The sequence below is a fragment of the Anser anser genome (assembly GCF_964211835.1).
Source record: "Anser anser genome assembly, chromosome: 12".
NCBI lineage: Eukaryota > Metazoa > Chordata > Aves > Anseriformes > Anatidae > Anser > Anser anser.
The window spans coordinates 8,611,133-8,630,659 of NC_139733.1; the positions used below are offsets into that span (position 1 = coordinate 8,611,133).

Consider the following 19,527-nt stretch of genomic DNA (forward strand, 5'->3'; position numbering starts at 1 on the left):
TCATATCCCAAAATATCATTTTATGGCAGCTCTGCTGGACCTGACAGGACAGGGACATGAGAACACTTAGCCTGACCTTCTTCTGTGAGCAGTAGTCTTATTCCCATACGCTGCTAGAAAGTGCCACCCTTTCCCCTGTCAGCACCAGCCATTCCTGCATCACCTAAGTTTCTTGCTTAGCCTGCAATTCATTCCTCTATTGATCTCCATCTTTTTTTTTTTTTTTCCTTTTTTTCTTTTTTCTTTTTTAATTGAAAAGTTAACCTATTCTGCTAAATCAATGCTTCTTTCGCCCAGTTGTGGGAGTCTTAATATGGGAGTCTCAGTAAAGAAGCCTTACCCCCCCCCCCAATTAAACAAACAAAACAGAACAAAACAACAACAAAGAAACAGCTTTAAGTCGTATGGCCCCTAAGCAAGAAGTGCTCCTCATTTATGAATGAAGCAGAAGTGATGAAGTGGAACAGGCACATTGTCAACACTGCCGGCCTGGATGGTCAGGAGGAAGGACTGTCACATTTGACAGGCTAAAAATGAGCCTGTAAAATACTTCAAAGAGAATTATGTGCAGTTTTGCCTCTCCTGGACTGCAGCACAACGTTAAGCAAACATCTCGTGGTGCCGTGCCGTGCTGGAGAGGTACCCGGAGCCCGTCCGGGGCTTGCAGCAGGTTCCTGTGGCTGGGTGCTTGTTTGCCAGTGCCACCGCCGGAGCTGCCGGGCGTCCTTTGGGGCTTTTTCTGTTGAAGCGTAGGGTAAGTGCGAGTGTGCAGCAGGACCAGGGGAGGGTGTACGTGAACTCAGAAACACGAAACTGGAGGAAACGCCGGGGCAGGATGGGGACTCGCCGCCCTCCCGGCCGCCCGGCGGCGCTCGTCCCGGAGCCTTTCCGCCGGCGGCGCCGTTGCTACGGGGCGCGGGAGGCGCCGAAAGCGAACGGCGAGGGGCGGGCGGGCGGCATGGCGGCGGCCGGGCCGGTGAGGGGCCGGGGCCCCGCTGCTGCTCGGGGGGTCGGGGTCCGGCCGGAGGCGTCCTGCTGGCGGGCGGGGACAGTCCCGAGGGCCGCGCCGGGCTGGGGCTGCGAGTGCGGGAGGAGGCCCGGGGCTGGGTTCAGGGGGGATTTCTGGGCTTTGGGGGCGGGAGGGCTGAGCGCTGCGGCTTGGCGAGGCCTGGAGCGGGGGCTGGGGCGGGGGGGGGCAGCGCTGGGTGCCGGGGGAGCCTAACGTTTGGCCTTCCTGTGCAAAGATGTGGCTCTTGCCTACAGCTGGACTGAGATGAGCAGCTGTTAGAGCAAAGCTGCGCTTGGTGACTTGCTCCGGTGTTACTTCAGTGTGACTGATGTTCCAGGGCCAGCTTTGGGGTGTCTGCGTGAGAAGCAGTGGGAAGCATGCTGCAGAAATGCACAGATGGTTTACACAAGTCAGCTAAGATCAGGAGGGGTTATCAGCGTGGGTAATTTTTCCTTTCAAAAACTTCTTGATGTGTGTGAAACGCATGTTTTGCATAATGTTCATACCTCTAGCAGGCTTTCATGAAATGAATATGGAGCTTGGTTAGCTTGTCATGGAAATAAAATGATTTTGTTGTGTGAAGATGGTTCATCTATTGTGTCCGAACATTATTGTCTTTTAGGAAGATCCGTCCCTAGAGAGGCACTTCAAAGGCCACAGAGATGCTGTCACTAGCGTGGACTTCAGCCTCAATAAGAAACAACTGGGTAAATAAGCTCTGTATTTTGATGGCCCAGTAATGATAGAGTTTCTCTCCTTTAGCTGTGTGAGGAGAGCCCTGGAGGTCCTGAGCATTAAAATAACTTAGTTTTGTGATGAAAAGATTTGTGGGGGTTTTAGGATGAGTATTTACATGTGCCTTTAAAAATTCTGTTGTTGAACCATAGCGGTGACAAATTGTGTGCGTCCTACTAGAGCTTTAGGGTCATCTACTGTTGCCTACCGTTGTGCAGGTACTTTGTTTTACAATGCAGTGAACATAAAGTAAAACCTTATTTTTTTTTTCCCTGCACAAGTATCTTTCCTCCTCTTTTATTTCTCCTATTTAGACACTTGCCTGTGTTTATGCCAAGACTTGTGTCCTAGCTGCTATTCAGTAACTCACTGTGTATGCTTTCAGTAAGAACTGATAGGGGTTTTGGCTCTTGATGAAGCTGTTGGTCCATCTGTGAGAACAGTGCTTTGACTCACTGAGAAGGTATGTCAGAAATGATTACTTGAGACAATGTACCTGGTAGGCAGTGGGCACAGCAGACATGAATTAATAGAAATGCAGCAATCAGTTAGGTAGCCGTGGGCTGCTTGTAATAATTCTGTTCTGGACCTTGCAACCTACAGAGCACTTGGGAGGTTGCAAGAAAATGAAAATTACTCAAACCCATCTTGGACCATCCTTCTGCTGTTCTCCCTTCCCCTCTCTGATTCTATTTGCCTTTCCCTAAAACTTTATCTAGTCAGTGCAGATCTTTGTTTATTAAGGATGCTCTGAATGTAACTTAGTGTTGCTTTTCACCATCTTTCCAGAAGTAGTGCTTGAGCCTTTGCCTCCTCCAACTAGACTGTGAAAGAGTTACTCTTGATATTTTTTAGTAAATGAGATCAGGTAAGAAAGGGAAGAAATTCTAAGAATTTTTCTTTTTTAGATACTGTTGGGTCAGTCATGTATACTTGACTGTTGAGAGATTCTCCTACCTCCCTCCCTTTGCTGCCCCAAACCTGAAGGACTAGGTCTTTTTATTCCATTAGATTGTTTGCCCAATCTGGTTAGGATAGTTATTGCTAACAAGTCCCAAGGAGTATCCTACTAAAATGCTTTATTGAGATGTCAGAGCATTATTTGCCTTATATTTTTGATATCAGTCTTGGAAAAGATGTGTTATTTCAACTTAATATTTTTGCCAGACAATGACTTAGTAAAACCATGATTAAAGTTTTAATCTGTTGACACTACACCATATGCTCAATCTACTTTTACACAATTGTCCCTCCTTAAACCTTAGTATCCCTAAGAAAAGGTTTTGCCTGAATCTTTATGAGTTCAACTGTTGTTTTTGTAAGGTTTTTTGTTTCCCTTTAAGGGACATGATTCTGTATGAAATAGGCATGTATTAATCCTGAATCAATGGCAGGAAAAGGTTGTCTTGTTGTTGTTGTTGTTGGAATGACTGTGAAGTGAAAGGACATTTCCAGCAAAAGCTATTTGTTATTTGCCTTAATGCTAATGACCTGGAATCTTCTTGTAATTATGTTACATCCATATCAGAACCTACCATCAAACTGATCTTTTTTTCTAGGAATATCTTGAGATCTCCCTGCAGATATGTCCTACTTGGGAAGAGAGATGCAGCTTGGGTTTGTTGGCAGGCTAAGACATATACTCTGTACTAGCCTGTGGAAAACCTACGAAGTTTTCTATTATTTAGGCATTAAACTGATTTGAAGGGCTATTTTTACTGTCATGGTATCTGAGATTTGCCATCTAGTATTTTTTCTCTTTGCTAAGTCAATGCTGGCATGTGTTTGTAAGCCAATGCATGACTCTGTATGAATTGCTAATGAAATACAGAGTATGCAATACATCAGTGAAATTTAAAGGACAGCGTGCTTGAGACTGTTGGAAGCTGTGATGGTGAACTGTGTGTGAAAGGTGGTTTCATTGTAACTGGAGGAGAATTAATGCAAATTATTTTTTCTTTTCTTTTCAATTCAGCAAGTGGCTCGATGGACTCATGTCTGATGATCTGGAGTATGAGACCTCAGATGAGAGCCTATCGCTTTGTGGGCCATAAAGATGCAGTGATGTGTGTTCAGTTTTCCCCTTCTGGCCACCTAGTAGCTTCAGGATCCAGAGACAAAACAGTGCGTTTATGGGTTCCTAGTGTGTAAGTATTTCTTACCACCATGTCTCTTTTTAAGTTTAACTATGGCTTAGGGTTTTTCCCTGCTTCTTGAGAGCAATTTTTCAGCTCTGGGCCTTAAGAAAGAACCATTTTATGGAGCAGCTTGGACAGAGGAGAGGTATTTCAGTCTTGAAATGGCATTGGAAATGAAACTGAAGTCCCTTACAAAGCTTAAAATCAGTATTACTTTCCTATGTTAATATAACAAGTCATTAATGTTACCCATCAGTGGTGAGCTGTTGGATTTTTTTTTCTTCCCCCCACCTGTCTGTCTCTTCTAGCAAATTGATCCTTTGCTTCTCTGCCAGTGTTAAGCAAGAAGCTTAGACACAAGCTGTGGTCTGGTGATGGAGATACCTGTTCTGTGAGGAGGGTGAAGGTTACTAGCTTGCTAACTAGCTCCCTGAGTAGCTTCAAGTTTGCGGTCTTAAATCCAGGGCAGTAATTCTGCTGATCTCTTTTCCTAATTACACCAAAATTTTTGAATTCAATTATTTCATGATCAGCGTGGCCAAGACAGCTACCTGCCACTTCATCTCCCACAAAGGCCTTCTCTGTTCTCAAACAACAGATCCATGAGGGCACCTTTCCCAGTTGGCTCAGTCAGGACTTGGACAGGAAATTATCTTCAGCATGCTTTAGGAAATTTCCCAGACTCGCTTGTTGCAGCACTATGATAGTCCCACTTCATGTCTGGGAAGTTGAAATCTCCCATAAGGACAATTAGCGCAAACTTGTTAAATTTCTCAGAAACTAACATATAAATAGAAAGGACTGGGATGTAATGGGAAAAGTGAACTTCAGCGATGTTATCTCAGTTGTTTAAGGGATGTGATCTCTGTAGTCTAAACTTTATCTGTGGTTGTCGTGTCAGAAATGGGACAGCATGGAAAGGAAACTATTGTTACACCAGTTGTGAAATACCTTCGTACATGGTAGCTCTGATCTGTGCTTTTTTGGTGTTCTTTGTCAATTTACCTTCTTTAGACACAACTAAAACAAGAGGCATCCAGGTTGAGTCAGGTTTGTAACTGTGAGGGTCATTAAAGGGCAAGGAAAAGCTCTACCATGGCCTATTTGTGGGTCAGGAGCTTCTTTCTAAAGAATTGGAAACCTTGTAGTCCCTTTCAAGGGTGATACGTTATTGAGTTAATGCTACCCTGCTGTATTGATTTCTGTTTGGGATTTGTTTTTTTGTTAAGTCATGTTAACAGAATTTTACAATTTCACGTTTTTGCTATGAGATTTTATCAGATCTGGGGATGTTTTGTGGTTTTAGACAAAACGAAAACTTTATTAAGAAGTAATCATTACTGTTCTTTGCCTCCTGGTAAATAAGGATCAAATAAAACTTGAGAGCTCTGACTTTTCTGAAGAGGGAGGGAATATTTCTGGAAGGCATATAGGATTTTTACTTTCTGCCTTTTTGGCTTCAGTAGTGCCGTGGAACTCAGCATATAGCAACAGAATGCAGTTTTCCAGAAGCCACAGTACAAAGCTAGGCTATTAGATACCAAAGGAAAAGAGAATAAAATATGTCTTTCCATCCTCTTCTGTTTGTGAATATTGCACTCTTGGTAGCACAGTATACATTGTGCAGACACGGGACTCTTGGTCCAAAATATTCCTATTGGATCTCAAATATGTTGTACTCTGCCTTGCGTTTATCTGCCAGAAAAATACCTCTTTCATTTATTTGGAAACTGGAGGAAGACGAATTAGTGATACCTTGTCTTTTGTCCAGCCTGACTGCGTTAATAGTAGCATTACTCGGTGTTGTACAATGTCAGGCATTCTGCATTTACTCATACTGTTTCTCCTGTGATGCTACATCCGGAGCTGTCAGCTGGAGCATGGGCCACTGCAGTAACAGATGTGAGGTGGTTGCCTTCTTGGCACTGTCTGCGTGAACTGCGAAGGCACCTTTCTTTTCATCTGCATTGCAGTGAGGGAGTTAGTACAGAATCTCAGCCTCTTCTTCTATAGTGATGTTTCTGTAAATGTTGTTTTAAATAGTTGCACAAATTAACAGCATTCTTGCCCCTTTCTAGGCCACCTAAGTTGTTTCAAGTTGGATTGGGTTCCAGTATTGAGGTAGAAAACTGATTTTAGCTTTGTATTCTTTTCAACTCATGAATTTGTCTGGGGTTGGTCAATGATTTCTCCCTAATGTCAACCTATGCAGTTCCCATAGAAATCATAGAAAGGATTCTGTGATCCTAATGGATTGGAAGGGACTTTATAGACCACCTAATTCCATCCCCCCTGCCATGAGGAGGGATGCCACCCACTAGATCAGGTTGCCCAGGGCCTCGTCCAGCCTGGTCTTGAACACCTCCAGGGAAGGGGCATCCACAGCTTCTCTGGGCAGCCTGTGCCGGTGCCTCACCACCCTCTGAGTGAAGAATTTCCTCCTGACATCTAATCTAAATCTCCCCTCTTTTAGTTGAAAACCATTCCCCCTTGTCCTGAAATAATGGTTAATAGCGCTGCATAGCCATGCAGAAGCTTCATGTTCTCAGGTATGCAATGTCTTTGCTGTCATGTTGTGCCATTTTAAAGTGTCCTTTCCTTCTGTGTAGCAAAGGAGAATCTACCGTGTTCAGGGCTCATACAGCAACTGTGAGAAGTGTTCATTTCTCCAGCGATGGCCAGTCCTTGGTTACGGCTTCTGATGACAAAACAGTCAAAGTGTGGACAGTTCACAGGCAGAAGTTTCTATTCTCACTTAGTCAGCACATAAACTGGGTTCGCTGTGCCAGGTAAGTGGCTTTCTGGGAAATAGTGATGGCCATTTATCCTTCAGGGTAGAGATTGAGCATCGTGGTCTTGTGTAACTATTTAGGATGATTCAAATTTGTCCAGTGACTGAAATAAATTGGTAACATGCAGAGAAAAATTGGTAACGTGCAGAAAAATGCCTTAGATAGCAGTTGTGTACCCATTTTTTATTTCTGTAATAATCTTTGTCAAGCAGAGGCTTTATTGCTTAGTTCCATGTTTTACTTCTACCTGCCTTTTGCATCTTGAAGTTGCCAAAGAAGGCAAAATGAGAGATTATAATTGTTACTGCAGTTTAGTTACTTATAGGCTTGTCATGCCTCTATTCAGAAATGATCACGCATGCTCCTTCCATCATTTGGTTAAGGAGAACATTCCAAGTACATAAAGATAATCATCTACAAGCATTTTAATGTGTCAGGTTATTCATTGTAGATATTCACAAGGATCAGCTAATGGTATCTTGATATTTCCTGTAAATAGCAAGCAAGTACATAAAATGCTGAAAGGGTTGCCATTGTAAATACATTATTTCCTTATAACTGTCTCAAAAATTCAGTTTTCCACGATCCATCTCTTCAGAACAACAGAGTTTTTATGGATATATGTATTTAGGATAAAGCCAATGTCCCTAAAGGTGATTCTTGCATTAGAGTTCATGAAAGTGATAGTGACAGTGACTGACAGAATTAGAGATGCCCACAGTACAGTAGAAGGAATATTTTTCTGGTGTATGTGATGTTCTCCAGTTAGAAACTCAAGGCCTGATCCTGTAATATTTATGCCTCTGAAAGAGGTACATTGATCTTGGTTCTCTTGTAATGAAATTTTTAGATGAATGATGTACGTTCACCTGAGGCATTAGAATGATGAAGCTTCTCCTCTAAGAGCTGCTCCAATGGGAGTAATCACATTGCTGTTAATACTTGTGGCAAATATAGGAATTGTTTTGAATCAGGGTAAAGAAACAACTTCAGATACTCTTTAATTAAAACAGGTAGGACAGGAGATCTTAAGTCAGACTGAAGACTTTCCTAAGGATTATTTTATGCGCTTATGGAATTAGGGACGGCTTGAGGAATTATGGGTTGCCTTTTTCCTCAACCTGTCACAACTGTATTTTTAGTCTCATTGATGTCTGTGTGACTTCTCAAAGAGTCAGGTGTGTTTATGGATGTGCCCTGACAGCTGGCCAAATCCAGTTGACCCTGTGTACCTTTTGCATGGGGACACTTCTTAATTGCTGTTACTCTTTTCCTAGGTTCTCTCCAGATGGACGCTTGATTGTATCAGCCAGTGATGATAAAACTGTCAAACTGTGGGATAAAACCAGCAGAGAATGTATACATTCCTTCTGTGAGCATGGCGGGTAAGTAACTGCCAGGGCACGAGGACCAGCCCTGTAGTGATGGCTCAAGTGGGGTGTGTGGTGACTGTACACCTGTTTTTGTCACTGCGGTCAGAGATCCTTGTCCTGGCAATCATTTCCACCTCCTAAAAAATGATTAGCACCTGTTTCAAAAGCAGCAAGCAGCAGACGAGGTGCAAAAAGCTTCCAGAATTGCTTTGATCTTGTTATACATTGTCCAGGTTGGAACATGAAGGGTTATGTTTCAATAACTGTCCAGTATGTCAGGCCTTAAATAATAAGAACAGAGAAACTTATTTTTGAAGCTACTTAAATTATTGGTTTCTTCCAGACTTGTCAAGTGTTTTGTTGTTTGTTTTTTTTAATTGTATTCTGAGTTGAAGAAGTAAATTAAAGTAAAAGTATGCTGGCAAATTGGTACTTCTGTGCTTTGTTTCATCCTCAGAATGCCAAAGAGTTGCTCAAAAAAATCCTGTTCTATTCAGTTGTGGAATCAGGGATTTTTTTTTTCATATAAAACGTTGAGCTGCAGCAGAAGTTAATTTGTCCAGAAATACAAAATGAGTCTTTAGAGTACTGAGGTGGGACTATGCCTAGCTTCTTGCTGTATTGAAAATTCAAGTACAAAGTAATAAACAATTATATTAAGACAAATTCAGGCAGCATGATAAGTTAAGTAAGCAAAGTAGTAAATTCAGTAAGTTGTATCTCAAAATTAGTTAAGAATAATAAGGGGCTGGGGGGGGGGGGGCGGATCTGTGTTCCATTCTTGTATATGCCAATCTAGAAATCCTGTTAAGTTATACAGACCTTTACACTTTAAAATATTCCACAATTGGATCCATCAAATTTCCAGAGGCTTATATCTACAGCTCCTACACACAGCTGTAATGCAAAACTTTGAAGACAGGTATGCTTAGATATGATCCTGCAGTCTGCTTGGGGTTATAAGCAAGGTCTTGAGAGAAGTTTGCCAGTATGAATTTTTACATTTTCTCCTTTCCTTAATGTTCAGTGCATCATGATATAGTTTCCCTTCTTGAAAATACCTTTCTGATCTTCAGCAAGAATTAAATATAAACAGCTGGATTTAACTGCAATTTACAGGTTTGTGAATCATGTGGATTTTCATCCCAGTGGTACATGCATTGCTGCAGCTGGTACAGATAACACAGTGAAGGTGTGGGATGTTAGGATGAATAGACTTCTTCAACATTATCAAGGCAAGTTAAGATCTTTGAAAAATCTGACCATTCCATGTTTTAATATGGATTGCTCCGAAGCCCCAGGACTCTCTCTCCATTACCTGCTGTTTTTCCAGAAGGGCATTGGCTTAGGCCTACCCAGGGAAGCCTTTCTTCACCAAACCTCATGCTTTGCTTTGTATTAGCTCCAAGAATGATTCTTGCAGATTGATGAGAGACGCTTCTGTTCTGATTTTTCCTTTTCTGCCCACCATCAAAAAAAAAAGGGGCAAAAAAGCCCCAGCACTGAAATTGTATCATATTGCAGGTGTGCATAGGTGTTATTTGCAATTCCGCTTGGCTTTTATTTACTGTTCTTGAGGAAATAATGTGCAGTAGAAAGAATGTGGCCTTTGCCATCAAGTAGGTCTGTGAGAGAAATCCAATGCATTCCAGCAAAGCAAAAAGTTAAGTTTTTCATGAGAAAATTATGGAAATTTAACAGAGGAAGGAAAATGAAAATCAATAAATTGCAGTTCTAGACCATGATATATGCTTACAGTTCCTTCTCCAGTATCTCCTTTGGTTTTCATCTTCCAGAATTGTTTTGGACCTTGTTACACCTTTTCCAGGCTAGTTTGTCCTTGGAATAGCTTTATATTTAAGAGTCTAGTTTTTGTTGTTGTTTTTTAATCCTTACTTTCAAAATGGCATCTCCTCCTATTGCCTGTTGTTGTCAAACTGATTAGTGCTGCCATTTGGTACAATTGAGTAGGGAAAAAGGTCCTTTCCGATTCCTGCAAGCTCAGCAATCCATACATTTTGAAGCACTGTCTTCAGTACAAATAGTGCATCAAACTTAATTTTGTTAGCTTTTGTGAAGACCACTTCAGGCATGCTAGTCAAGCAGATCGAAAATATGGGACTGGAGCTCAGTATTCTGTTCTTTCTGCAATCCACGCCAGATAGCATCAGTTCCTGCTGCTATAGCCTCACAGGTGAATGCCAGGCAGAAAAGGCAAAATAGTAAAATATTTTTGCAGTTGATTTCTGCTAACTTCACAAATTAAAAGGCAAAAATTGAACTTTAAATTAAAACAGTTGGACCTCCTGACTTTATTTAACTAATTGTTTTTCAAAGTGCTTTTGTGTATGTATCCCTTTACACACAGGTCAATGAAAGAATTTGCATAGTCTTTCAATGAAAGTTCCTTAGTTTCCATTAAAATAGAAATGCAGAGAAAGTGTTACGGTGGTTTAAGGAGCAGGGCGCTCCTTCTTGTGTTCCTTCAGTGACCTGTACAAGACAGCCTCTTCTTGTACATAAGAGTAATGGGAGTGGCTCATCTCAGAGCAAACACAGACTATTTGCAGAGAAGTCATTAACGTTGTGAAAGTCCTCTGGATTCCATGAAAAAGTACCTAAAAGCTTTGCAAAAACAGGTTGGTGAGGATTAGGAACAGTCTGCAAATTTTGGAATCCTTTAGTAATTCTGCCCTGTATAGTGGGCTGTTCTTTGCACATGGATGGAAACACCATCACCATTATGATCGTCTAATCAAACCATTAAGCACTGATGGTGACACCACCATCATTGAAACAGTTCTCTTCTTGGGTTAAAAAAAAAAATGCAGGCACAGGAATAAGGAATATGATTGTATCCTGGCTTCTAAACTGAAGGTTGTCCTCTCAAGTGTGTTGTCCCTGTGGAGTCAGGTCAAATGGGTGTTGAAATCTTTCAACTTTAAACCTGCTTCAGTTTCTTGAACTCTCATATAACATTATTTTTATTTATTCAGTTATTCTGATGTACAATCGCTTCTGGTTCCGATAATTAACAAATGTAGCGGACGTAAAGCCTTTTGAGGACTGTTATTTCAAATCATTGTAATTGTACCTTGTACCGGCCACATACCAGCAATGAATCAGTGAGGTGGATTGATAATTGGCTGGATGGCAGAGCTCAGAGGGTTGTGCTCAGTGGTGCGGAGTCTGGTTGGAGGCCTGTAGCTAGCAGTGTCCCCCAGGGGTCAGCACTGGCTCCAGTGCTATTCAACTTACGCACCAATGACCTGGGCAATGGACAGAGTGCACCCTCAGCAAGTTTGCTGACGACAGGAAGCTGGGAGAAGTGGCTGATACCCCAGAGAGCTGTGCTGCCATTCAGAGGGACTTCGACAGGCTGCAGGGTTGGGCCGAGAGGAACCTCATGAAGTTCAATAAGGGCAAGTGCAGGGTCCTGCGCCTAGGGAGGAATAACCCCAAGCACCAGTACAGGCTGGGGGCTGCCCTGCTGGAGAGCAGCTCTGCAGGGAGGGACCTGGGAGTCCTGGTGGACAGAAGGCTGACCGTGAGCCAGCAACGTGGCCTTGTGGCCAAGAAGACCAGCGGGATCCTAGTCTGCATCAGGAGGAGTGTGAACAGCAGGTCGAGGGAGGTGATCCTCCCCCTCTGCTCAGCCCTGGTGAGGCCCCACCTGGAGCGTTGTGTGCAGTTCTGGGCTCCCCAGGACAAGAGGGACACAGAACTACTGGAGCGAGGCCAGAGGAGGGCTACGAAGATGATGAGAGGATTGGAGCGGGTGTCTTACCAGGACAGGCTGAGAGAGCTGGGCCTGTTTAGCATGGAGAAGAGGAGACTGAGGGGAGACCTCATCCGTGTGTATCAATATCTGAGGGGAGGGTGTCAAGACGATGGAGCCAGTCTCTTTTCAGTTGTGCCCAGTGAAAGGACGAGAGGCAACAGGCACAAACTGAAGCACAGGAGGTTCCAGCTGAATATGAGAGGGCACTTCTTTACTGGGAGGGTGACAGTGCGCTGGAACAGGGTGCCCAGGCAGGCTGTGGAGTCTCCTTCTCTGGAGATCTTCAAAACCCGCCTGGATGCCATCCTGCGCAACGTGCTCAGGGTGACCCTGCTCGGCAGGGAGGTTGGACTAGATGATCTTCGGAGGTCCCTTCCAACCTCGGCCATTCTGTGATTCTGTGAACGCTGAAGTGTGATTCTTTGTGTAGTAAGTATTGTTAACTTGTGACCTTTATCAATACTTGGAAGTGCCTTTCTGAAGTCTTGCTGCTAAAATAGGTGCCATGTTTAAATACTCGAATAGTGTCAGACTGTCCTTCAACCTACTTTATCAGCTTTTCAGCAGTGGCAAGATCTGCAGCGCATGTTTCCGGCCACAGTATAACTTGGCTCAGGAATGACCTCTTCTTGCTTTCCACTTACTGCTATTAAATTGTCCAAGTCTAATGTGGTTTAGGTTTGATTGCCAGGTTTATTTCTGTCTTGGAGTTGTATATTTCCCCTATATCCCACCCTTTCTGAATAGGATTTTAGTCTGACACTTGCTATTGAAACGATCTTTTCCTGTTGTGTTATTTTTAACAGCTACTGTGTAAGTCCTAATCATGTACTAAATTTTGAGCTAGAAATAGTCATAGAAGCTGAAGAAATCTAAGACGGCAGTGGTAGTTGTATGCAGTTGCTTCATGCACTTGCGGCTTCAAACTGATGCATTTGTAACATAGAATGGAGATGTGTTTGTAGACTGCTCTGTAAGGGTTTATGCACATGCCTGTTGGCTGAATCTGATTTAGTTTTGTGGCTGAGTCCCACTAGAGGGCATCTCTTGCCTCTGTATGGGCTCGCGCTGCCTTATTTCAAGGGAATCCATTTTAAAGATTAAATTGCTTTGAGGAATTAGTAGATAAGTAGCCCTGCCACAGGCTCTTACCTGTTAAAGCTTGGTTGTTTTCTAAAACCGATGTGTCTTCTAGCTATGTTGCTCCTGTTGCCAGAGCTTGTTCCAACTGTAACATTTGTAAAGGAAAGTTGGAAGTAGAATGCAAACTGTAAAACTTCTTGTATGGTATGTCTTTTACCAAAGTAAAGAATCTCTGGTCCCATTTACTGTATAGGAGAGTAGGTGGATGCTTTATTTGCTCCTCTAGTTGGTGCTAACTATTTTTGTACAGCAAAAAAACCCCTAATTAAAATGGTCAGTATTTATTCCCTAAAGACTTTTCTTCCTGTGCAAGTGAGATGCCCTGCACACAACTTTGCAGGTCTGTGGAAGCAGCTTTAACCTGCTTTGTCATTGCTGTTTCAAAAGAGCAATTGACCTGTGTCTATACTTCAGACAGAGCTGGGCGATGGGCATCAGTCTCTGGGACCGTGGCTGTCTCAAGTACATGCTTTTTTTTTTTATTTTTTTTCTGCCTTCTGATTACTGAGGTGTCACTACTTCTGTGCAGTCAGTGTCTGTATTGCAAGGCTCAAGACAGTTATGTTCAGTCACTCAGTAGGTTGGCATGACTCAATTTTCAGTAGCCAACCTGTGAAGGTAACACCTGAGCCCAATAGCAGTCCCTTACCTGGCCGTTGTTTTTCTAGGGTTTGGCTGGTGGAAGGGTAGGCTTGTGGCAGTGGGAGACGCTTCCCCGTACTGCGCCTGGTCTATCGGTGAAATAAATGAAATAAAGTGAAGTTGTAGGACGTTTTGGCAAGTTTCTGGGGGAGGTGTTGTGAATGCTTTTGTGAGAGGTATGAGCTGGTTTGGCGGAAGGAAGATGAAATTTTCTCTGAGCTTATGGCAGCCAAGAACTGCTTGGGCATAGAAGCTGTGACTGCTGACATGGCCACAGCCTGTGTGAGTTCTTGCCATTGTGAAAAGCTTTCTTGGCAAAGCCAGAAATACTTAATTCACTGTCTGGAGCTTAGAGGATGTATCTTTATCTTAATCAGTTTCTGGTGTGATTCCTTTTAGGACTTGCTTTAGTTGACAAGATATGAACTTGCCTGCATCTGAATATAGACAGTAAAGGGCTGAGGAATATTATAAATTACTCAGAATAAAAATTTCAAAGGAGTGTGTTTTGTGCTCCTTAAGGATAAAAAACTCCGCGTGTACTTTTTCTCCTATAATATATAAGGGTGGGAGGGAGACCTACCTGTTTGATACAGGCAATGTTCACCTACAGGAATAACTGTTTAGAAGTTACCTGCATTAAGGTTTTTTGTTTTGTTTTCTATGGGGTGTTGTTGTTGTTTGTGGGGTTTTTTTTAATTATCTGGGTCAAGAGGAGATACTTCCTAAGAACTTAAGCTGAAGTATCTAGTGTTTGAGAGCTTAAAAAGTAGATATGTTCTATGCGGGGGAAAAAGAATAGTTGGTGCTAATGTCTTTAAAACTGTATTTTGGGTGAGTATTTTTAGCAGGCAGTTTGGATATGAAAAGTATACCTGACTTAAGAGAATATAAGTTTAGTCTGGGGCTTGTCGAGGGAGGCTGCATTAGTAGTAGTAGATTCAAGACGGAACATTTGGAGGGCGTTCAGTATAATTAAGAACAAATGGATAGTTGAAATGCTCTTGAAGCATAGCTTTACTATTCTATAATGTCACGTAAGCTATGCGTATGTGAAGTAATGTGTGTTCTTACAGATAAATAAGCACAATAGCTTATTTTGTGAAAGGTGTGTTGTTTTTTTTGGGGGGGGGGAAGTCCTACATTTGGTAGATGTTTAATGTTCTAGTGAATATAAAAGTGTAGTTTGACTTTTTTCCTAGAGCATTTTCTTTAGCTCCCTTCAAAATAACTCTTAGACTTTGTGCAAGAAGGATCACTTCATTGGAAGTTCATGCTTTAACAGTTTGTCTACTCATTTTTGTTATTTAATTATAATTTTTTTTTGGTAAGGGAATTGGATGGCTGAAGAAATAATGTTTCTACTGGACCATTTTCAAGTTGCTGGTTCTTCTTTCCTAGTTCCTCTTAAACTGAGTCTTAGAGTCAGTTAGTAAACTTAAAAGAAAAAGAAGAAAAACGAAACAAAACCTATGCAATACCAATTTTGAGTTTTTCTTTCATAGTAATTTCAGTCTTCTCCTTAATGTACTAGCTTATAGATTTTATTTTATTTTTTATTAATTACTTGGGAGCAAGAACAGCAGCTCCCCTGTAGTAAAATATGCCAACATCCAGCTTTGTCCCAAAATCATATAGTTCACTTGTGCACGTAGTTACATTTTAGGGCTACACTTGAAGCTTTTGTAGTCTTAACTCTTTTAGAATAATTGGAAAGCTTCCTTTTTCATTTCGGTAAAGTTATACCTATCTTTACAAGAATTTGAATGCTGCCCTTGTTCTCCAGTGCTTTGAAGATTTTTGTGGAATGTTTCCCCCATGATAATTTTCCTGTTAAACTTTGTAACAGAAAATCGGAATGTGTCTGTACTTTATTTTATTCTTTTGCCTTGGGCTTATGTAAACTGGTCTCGGTGATTCTTTGTGTACATTTTTTCTATCCTTAGTGCACAGTGCTGTGGTAAACAGTCTTTCCTTTCACCCCTCTGGAAATTACCTGGTTACTGCTTCCAATGATTCAACTCTTAAAATTCTGGACTTGCTGGAAGGAAGACTTCTGTATACTCTCCATGGTCACCAGGTGAGGAAAAGCCTTTCATACAGTGACATACAAACCCACAGCGTACTGGGCAAATCTGTGCTCGAGCCTTAGATTTCACTCTTTGTATCCAAAAATCTTTTGAAAAATTCCTTGCTTATTAAAATAATAACAATGATAATAACGAAAACCTTTGAGGTCAGTGTTTTGGAGGGAAGGCATACAGGGAGGAAAGGAGATAAGGCAGGAGTGGAGGGGATAAGGAAACGAGGCAGACAGGGAGCTTCAACACTGGGGATGCAAGCCTAAGACTGAAGGGACACATCAGTGCTGTGCTCCAGACTCTAACCCTGTCCTGCAGTCTCTGTACTGCAGCTCAGACTGTCTCCCTCTCTAAAGAGGTGCAAATAGCACTTGGCCTTCTGACCTGTTGTGAACGTCAATGCTGTTTGTCTGATAGGACACTTGCAAACAGTAGTGGTAAAATGGAGGAGATGCATTTTGGGATGTTATTTGGGCACACATTTCCATTTTGTTAGTTGACTGAATTAAATAATTGAAGGTGATAAATGCTGCTGTCTGGGTAAGTTTAACTGATTGGCCTATTAGTATTATGCTGCTGGATGTGTTGCTTGTAAGGTTTATTATATGAATGCTTGGAGCTCTCTTTTAAAATGTTAAATGGAAATAAATAAATTAATTTCATTGCCCACATTGAGTGGGGCTCAAAGTCATGAAAAAGCAAACCTGTTTTAAAGATCCCCTTTCTAAAGGGACAAAGAACAGACATTCCTAATCTACTTGTCCCCCAGTTATTATTGAGGCTGTTTTGAGCCATCAGTACTAGCTGGGGAAAATCACAGCCTGAAGCTGTTGGAGGCGTGGTTCTGGTCAATAATGGCATCTGTGTAAGCTGCAAAATTGATAATTCTGGCTTCTTGTGGCTTTATGTTTAGTGATTGCATTGTCTGATATCTAAAAAAAGGTTGAAGTTGTTCTGCAACTTCTCTCTTATAGTGTATTAGTAAACTTCTCTTATTTTTCATGATTTTAATGAGTAAATGTAACAGTCTCATGCTTAAAGCTCTGCTTCAAGACAGGATCTGATAAAACTGACCAAAGGGTTTAAATGCTGAAAAGAATGAGACAAAGATACGAAGAAAAGATAATAAATACTCAGTATCCCAACACATAAACCTCATCTGCATAAAACTTTCTTATTTTGAAAACTAGACTGGGTGGATCAGATAGGCAAGGCTTTTACCTGTTGTCCTAATCTCATTTTCATATTTGTCCCTTGCATTAATTGGTTATGCAAGTGCTTAGGAAGTAGCTTTCTGGAAAAGGGTAAGTCTGGAGGGACAGTGGATCTTGATACCTTTAATTCTTCTCTTAGAAAGTGATGTGGCTGGTTATTGTTTGGTTAGAGGCTGAACCTGCTTTCCATTCCTTCCTCCCTTCTAAACTTCTCACAGAGTGCAGTTACACAAAAAAATAGCTTTGAGTATCTGAAATCGATTTTGGTGATGGAAGTGTTCAGAATTAGGCAGTAGAAAGTCCCTTTAGACTGATGCTCTACTAAACTCAGCACTTCTGCAAAATAACTGTTTATTGAGTTGTCTGTTGAGATGTAGGGTCAAAGCTCCTTCGTTATTATTCCCCACCCCACACTGTTTCCTATCAGTGAGATAACCAGGAGAGAGTGACAGATGTTACCAAGCTGGCACTGGAAACGCTGTGACAGCAGCCCAGCTGAAGGGTTGTTGCCGTTTTAGGATTATATCTCTGTTAGTCTGGAAACGAGTAGAATTATAAAAGTGGCTGGCAGTGCTTTTTGATCTTCTTTCAGGGTATTACATTAAGGTGAGATGGGTATAGAACCAGTCCTGGCATTGCCCTGGGCTGGCATTCACTCTGCTGATATGTGCTGTATTGTTGTGGGGTTTTTAATGCCTGATTTGACAGATACATCTTTTCCACTTAAAGCTTGTGATAAACTTTGCTTTGTTCACAGTAACCAACCCGCAGGGACAACATGCAGTGCTTTCATCAGAAGCTACTGGGGTAGATTCCTGTGCTGGCTGCTTCTCTAGCCTGCTTCTCTGATGTATAAATGGGGGCTATGGGATACTCAGGGATTTTTCCTCCAGTCTCACTGTGATTTCTGCCAGTATCTGAAAGTGGCAAAAAATGAAGTGGGGGTGGATTTTTTTGGTCACTAAGTAGATTTGCCTTTTTAAGCGAGGGTTGTGGGTTAGTCACCAAATGAACAGCCTGTTCTGAAGACATTCTTGAGTTGTGACTTTGTGTGGGTGACTGTGTTGGTCCTTAGTTCTTATTCTGACAGCTGACTGCTGTTATGTTGTTCTGGGAAGGCTGCATGCAAGCGGACACTTGAAGAAAAAAGTCTTAAGGTTCTTTAGACATACTTTGACGCAACTGCTGGAGCGCCAGGATTTTGTTACCAGCTGATTAGCTGTAGTTTACATAGGGAGGATTGCCAAGTTTACATTGCTGTCTTTTAAAATTGTAATGGAGCTGGCCGTGTTGTAGCAGAAGGATCATTAGAGATGGGAGCTTGCAGCTTGGAGTTGACATCTTGCAGCTGTGGAATATCATTCTGTACTGTGCTGCATATTTGAATTCTGGAGTGCTTCGGGCTGTGAAGTACTGTTGCCTAAGCCCATACAGATGAGACATCAGGTTGGTATGTAAGTCCACCTCTGGTACTGAATCATCGTGGAGGAACAGAATGTTTTGGGGCTTGTAAGTCACCTCTGGATAGTTGCTGGAAAAGAGCAAGTATGTATACGGTGCTGTCTGCCTTTTGGGATGGTTTGATTGGAGCATTTCCAGACAACTTCTGTAGTGGAATGGATGGAAGTTCTTGGTAAATATTTAGAAAACATCTGTATGGTTATATTTATAAATAGGAAGCCAGAAAATGCAAAGTTACAGTTCTCCAAGCAACCTCAACTTGGACTATGAAGTAGCTGCATTCTACCTACCTGGGTGGCATAAGTGCTCTCTGCTTTGCTGGTTAACTTAAGGGCAAGATCTGAGCAGGTGTGCAGGAAACGAATGTGCTCCTTTAGCCTCTGCTGCCAGCTCTTCCAAGGTGGCATTAAGCATCCATGCAGGCCTAGCCATCTCTGGATGGTGTGAGGACATCTCACGGCGGCCTAGAAGTGGATCAGCAAAGGGAGAGAAGGGCGTGTTAGAATATGCAGTTGGCTTTAGGTTAGCATTTCAGGTATTAAAAGGAAATGGGGGTTCTGTTCTTCTCTTGTGTGTGTTATTTGTTGTTTTTTGTTTTTGTTTTTTTTAACTGAAGCTTTCAGGAATAGAAAAGCTACTGGAGATGCAATTACAAGGTGCCAGTATGGTGGGGAAGTAGGACTGTTTTTCCCTGTGGTAAGCTGTAGCACACCTAACTTGTGGTGGAGGAAGGCTCTTATTGCCATTACCACCTCCATCCTTTATGCTTTTCTCCTTAATTCTCTTTCCCTCTCCCTTTCTGTCCTTTGTGCTGTCACCATCATTGTGCAGTTTCCAGGAATCCACCTTTCTGTAGCTAAACTTTTTTTTTTTCCCCCTCTTGTTCTTAGCCTGTGGAATGCAGATTCTTTCCATGCCCCCTATCTTTTGCCACCCTGTACACACTTGGGGACAACACTCAGCTCTGCTCTGCACCTCCTGATTTGCCAGTATATAGTACCATCTCCTCTCTCCATGTTGTCTTTGGGATATCCATGCTGTTTGTAAGGGACAACAAGCATCCCTGGCTTTTATAACTTTTTTCTCCATTTTTTTTCCCTAGCTCATCTCTTTAAGATTTGGATTTTCCTGTCTGATGCTTCTTCTGCAGGATATGTA

General features: G+C 42.1%; 1 protein-coding gene across 4 annotated transcripts in view; it reads left to right on the plus strand.

Moving 5' to 3' along the window:
* The first annotated feature begins 821 nt into the window (after nt 1-821).
* Nucleotides 822-19,527, plus strand: part of POC1A (POC1 centriolar protein A) — a 57,230-nt gene continuing 38,524 nt past the window's right edge. The window contains exons 1-7 of one of the 4 annotated variants that reach the window (XM_083796307.1): nt 822-976; nt 1,632-1,716; nt 3,720-3,891; nt 6,492-6,671; nt 7,952-8,059; nt 9,167-9,282; nt 15,560-15,693. In XM_083796307.1, the coding sequence (XP_083652433.1) occupies nt 836-976; nt 1,632-1,716; nt 3,720-3,891; nt 6,492-6,671; nt 7,952-8,059; nt 9,167-9,282; nt 15,560-15,693 (936 nt within the window). In that variant the 5' untranslated portion in view covers nt 822-835. Of the gene's footprint in view, nt 977-1,426; nt 1,452-1,631; nt 1,717-3,719; nt 3,892-6,491; nt 6,672-7,951; nt 8,060-9,166; nt 9,283-15,559; nt 15,694-19,527 lie in introns of those variants that run through there. The other 3 variants (XM_083796309.1, XM_083796306.1, XM_083796308.1) reach the window with 3 other exon arrangements.